General features: G+C 46.4%; 1 protein-coding gene across 1 annotated transcript in view; it reads left to right on the top strand.

Annotated features, from left to right (window-relative positions):
• Positions 1–2,500, top strand: part of LOC125289315 (collagen alpha-1(XXV) chain) — a 257,176-nt gene that overhangs the window by 237,262 nt on the left and 17,414 nt on the right. The window contains exons 26-28 of the mRNA XM_048236068.1: positions 284–364; positions 1,031–1,093; positions 2,046–2,096. Coding sequence (XP_048092025.1) covers positions 284–364; positions 1,031–1,093; positions 2,046–2,096 — 195 coding nt within the window. The remainder of the gene's footprint in view (positions 1–283; positions 365–1,030; positions 1,094–2,045; positions 2,097–2,500) is intronic.

The following is a 2,500-nucleotide window of genomic DNA, read 5'->3' as shown; positions in this document are numbered from 1 at the left end:
GTGTGTGTGTGTGTCAGTGTGTGTGTGTGTGTCAGTGTGTGTGTGTGTGTGTGTGTGTGTGTCAGTGTGTGTGTGTGTGTGTGTGTGTGTGTGTGTGTGTGTGTGTGTGTGTGTGTGTGTGTGTGTTTTGTGTGTTTGTGTGTGTGTGTGTATGTGTGTGTGTGTGTGTGTGTGTGTGTGTGTGTGTGTGTGTGTGTGTGTGTGTGAGAAAAAGGAGAAACCTTTTTTCCCCAATATAGTTTGTTTACAACTTGTAAAAGTTGACCGTTTGGTCTCCCTGCAGGGTCTGAAGGGCTCCAAAGGGGACATGGGCATGCCGGGGATATCAGGGGACAAGGGCTCCATGGGCCTGCCTGGCCTCCCGGTAAGACAAGCCCACACATGGCTCTGACTTCAGGTTCATTTATGTGAATATGGACACAGACTGTTTCTGTTATATCTGCCCCATAGAGGTACTGAGTCCATAGAGGTACTGAGTACTTAGAATTTCCCTTTGAAATAATTAACGTCCCCATCTATCTATCTATCTTATCTATCTATCTATCTATCTATCTATCTTATCTATCTATCTATCTTATCTATCTATCTTATCTATCTATCTATCTATCTATCTATCTATCTATCTATCTATCTATCTGTCTGTCTGTCTGTCAGAGTCAATATTTTCAATGCACCTCTAATTTCATTGTTTGCTGTGCTTACAATGACAGTACGTAAATTCTTTCTAGTCTATTTGATGTTGGCAGATATCGACACACTGTGCTCATTTTGACCATTTTTTGCACATTCTCTGCAAGCTTTAGGATGAATGTATTTATTTTCTTTCAAAAAGGGAACATATATGAGACTTTACCCCAAAGATCTTAGAGCAGAGCGCTCTAGAATCTTTGCTTTACACTGATGTTACAGTAATACATGATTGCATTGCTGAACTAAAGCTTACTTAAGGCTGAACTAAGGAGTGAATAATCACCGAGGAAACCAAAGATGTCATTTCCTGTCTCCTGTTTGTGTTTGTGCCACTCACTAGGGTGTCAACGGGATGAAGGGAGAAAAGGGAGACGCCGGTCTGCCTGGTGCTCAGGGTCCTTCTGTGAGTCTCAAGCTGAGTGTGTGTGTGTGTGTGTGTGTGTGTGTGTGTGTGTGTGTGTGTGTGTGTGTGTGTGTGTGTGTACATACACGCGCACACACACACACGCGCACTATACTATATTTGACTCCTCATCATAGGTCATGATTCATCAGAAGTCCATACTATTTGAACACACACACACACACACACACACACACACACACACACACACACACACACACACATCCTTCATTCCATCCTTCTGCTTTTCTTTACCCCTGCATGAGGGTAGTGCCAGCTGAGCCACTCCTACCCTGAGACATGCCTGAGTGTGTTGTGAAAGGGCTCAGCAGAAGCACAAACAGAAAAAGAACATCTGGGCCATGCAGGCCTGCCAACAGTGTCCTGTAATGAGAAGTGCGGCCGGCGTCTCACAGTGTGGCACTCTTCCAGTGCACTGATGAAGGGCTTAAGGATCACTCTGGTCAAGGGCCTAGCCGCTCAAAACCGCCGCTGGAGCAGGCCTGCAGAGTGGCGGAGTTTGGCACTGATCCGGTTTGGATCTGGTGTTGATACGGCGCTGATCCGTTCTGGTGTCAGCCCTGACTTGCTCCTGTTCGCGTCCTGGTCTGGCATCAGCTGACCCAAGGGTCTCTTCTCTGCAAGACAGATGTGATGTAATGTGATGTAATGGGATGTGATGTGATGTAAGGAGACCTAGTGGCATCTTGGGACATATCAGCTGGACATTATGTAAGAAGCCACATATTTCAGGAAGTGGTGATTGCAGAGCTGATAATGTAAATGCTTCCTTTCTTTCCCCTGCTCTCTCTCTCTCTCTCTTTCTCTCTCTCTCTCTCTCTCTCTCTCTCTCTATCTCCATATTAATTTCTTCATTTCTCTCTCTGTTCTCTTTCTCCCTTCCTCTCTCTCCCCTCTTTCTCTCTCTCTCTCTCTCTCTCCCTCTAAATAGATCATCGGCCCTCCTGGATCTCCAGGCCCTCATGGTCCCCCTGGCCCAATGGTGAGTTGACCTTTGACCCTACACAGAGTTCAACAGCAGCAAACATTTCCCTCCCTCACAGTCCCCCTGTTTGCCATTGCACAAGTGCAACCACAGCCCTGCTGCACCACACAGCTAAAGAGACAGATGGGGCAGGAAAGGGAAATGTCTGTTTGGTTAAAAACAGATAAGACGTCGCCAACCGCGACATTGTCGGAGCAGAGAAGAGACTTTAGCGGCAATTTAGTGCCCATAACAGGCATTGATTGTCCTCATGCTGTTCCTCAATAACAGTCTGTGCTACAAAACATGTTTGCATAAGTGAGATAAACAGTTCCGTAAAACTTGGACCGGTAGATTAGATAGCAGGTGGGGTTTCAAGTGTCATGGAGCCACCAGCGTTTGTCCTCACCTGGGCAGCTCCA

The sequence above is a fragment of the Alosa alosa genome, chromosome 24 (assembly GCF_017589495.1).
Source record: "Alosa alosa isolate M-15738 ecotype Scorff River chromosome 24, AALO_Geno_1.1, whole genome shotgun sequence".
Taxonomy (NCBI): domain Eukaryota; kingdom Metazoa; phylum Chordata; class Actinopteri; order Clupeiformes; family Clupeidae; genus Alosa; species Alosa alosa.
This window is presented reverse-complemented; position numbering and strand designations above follow the sequence as displayed.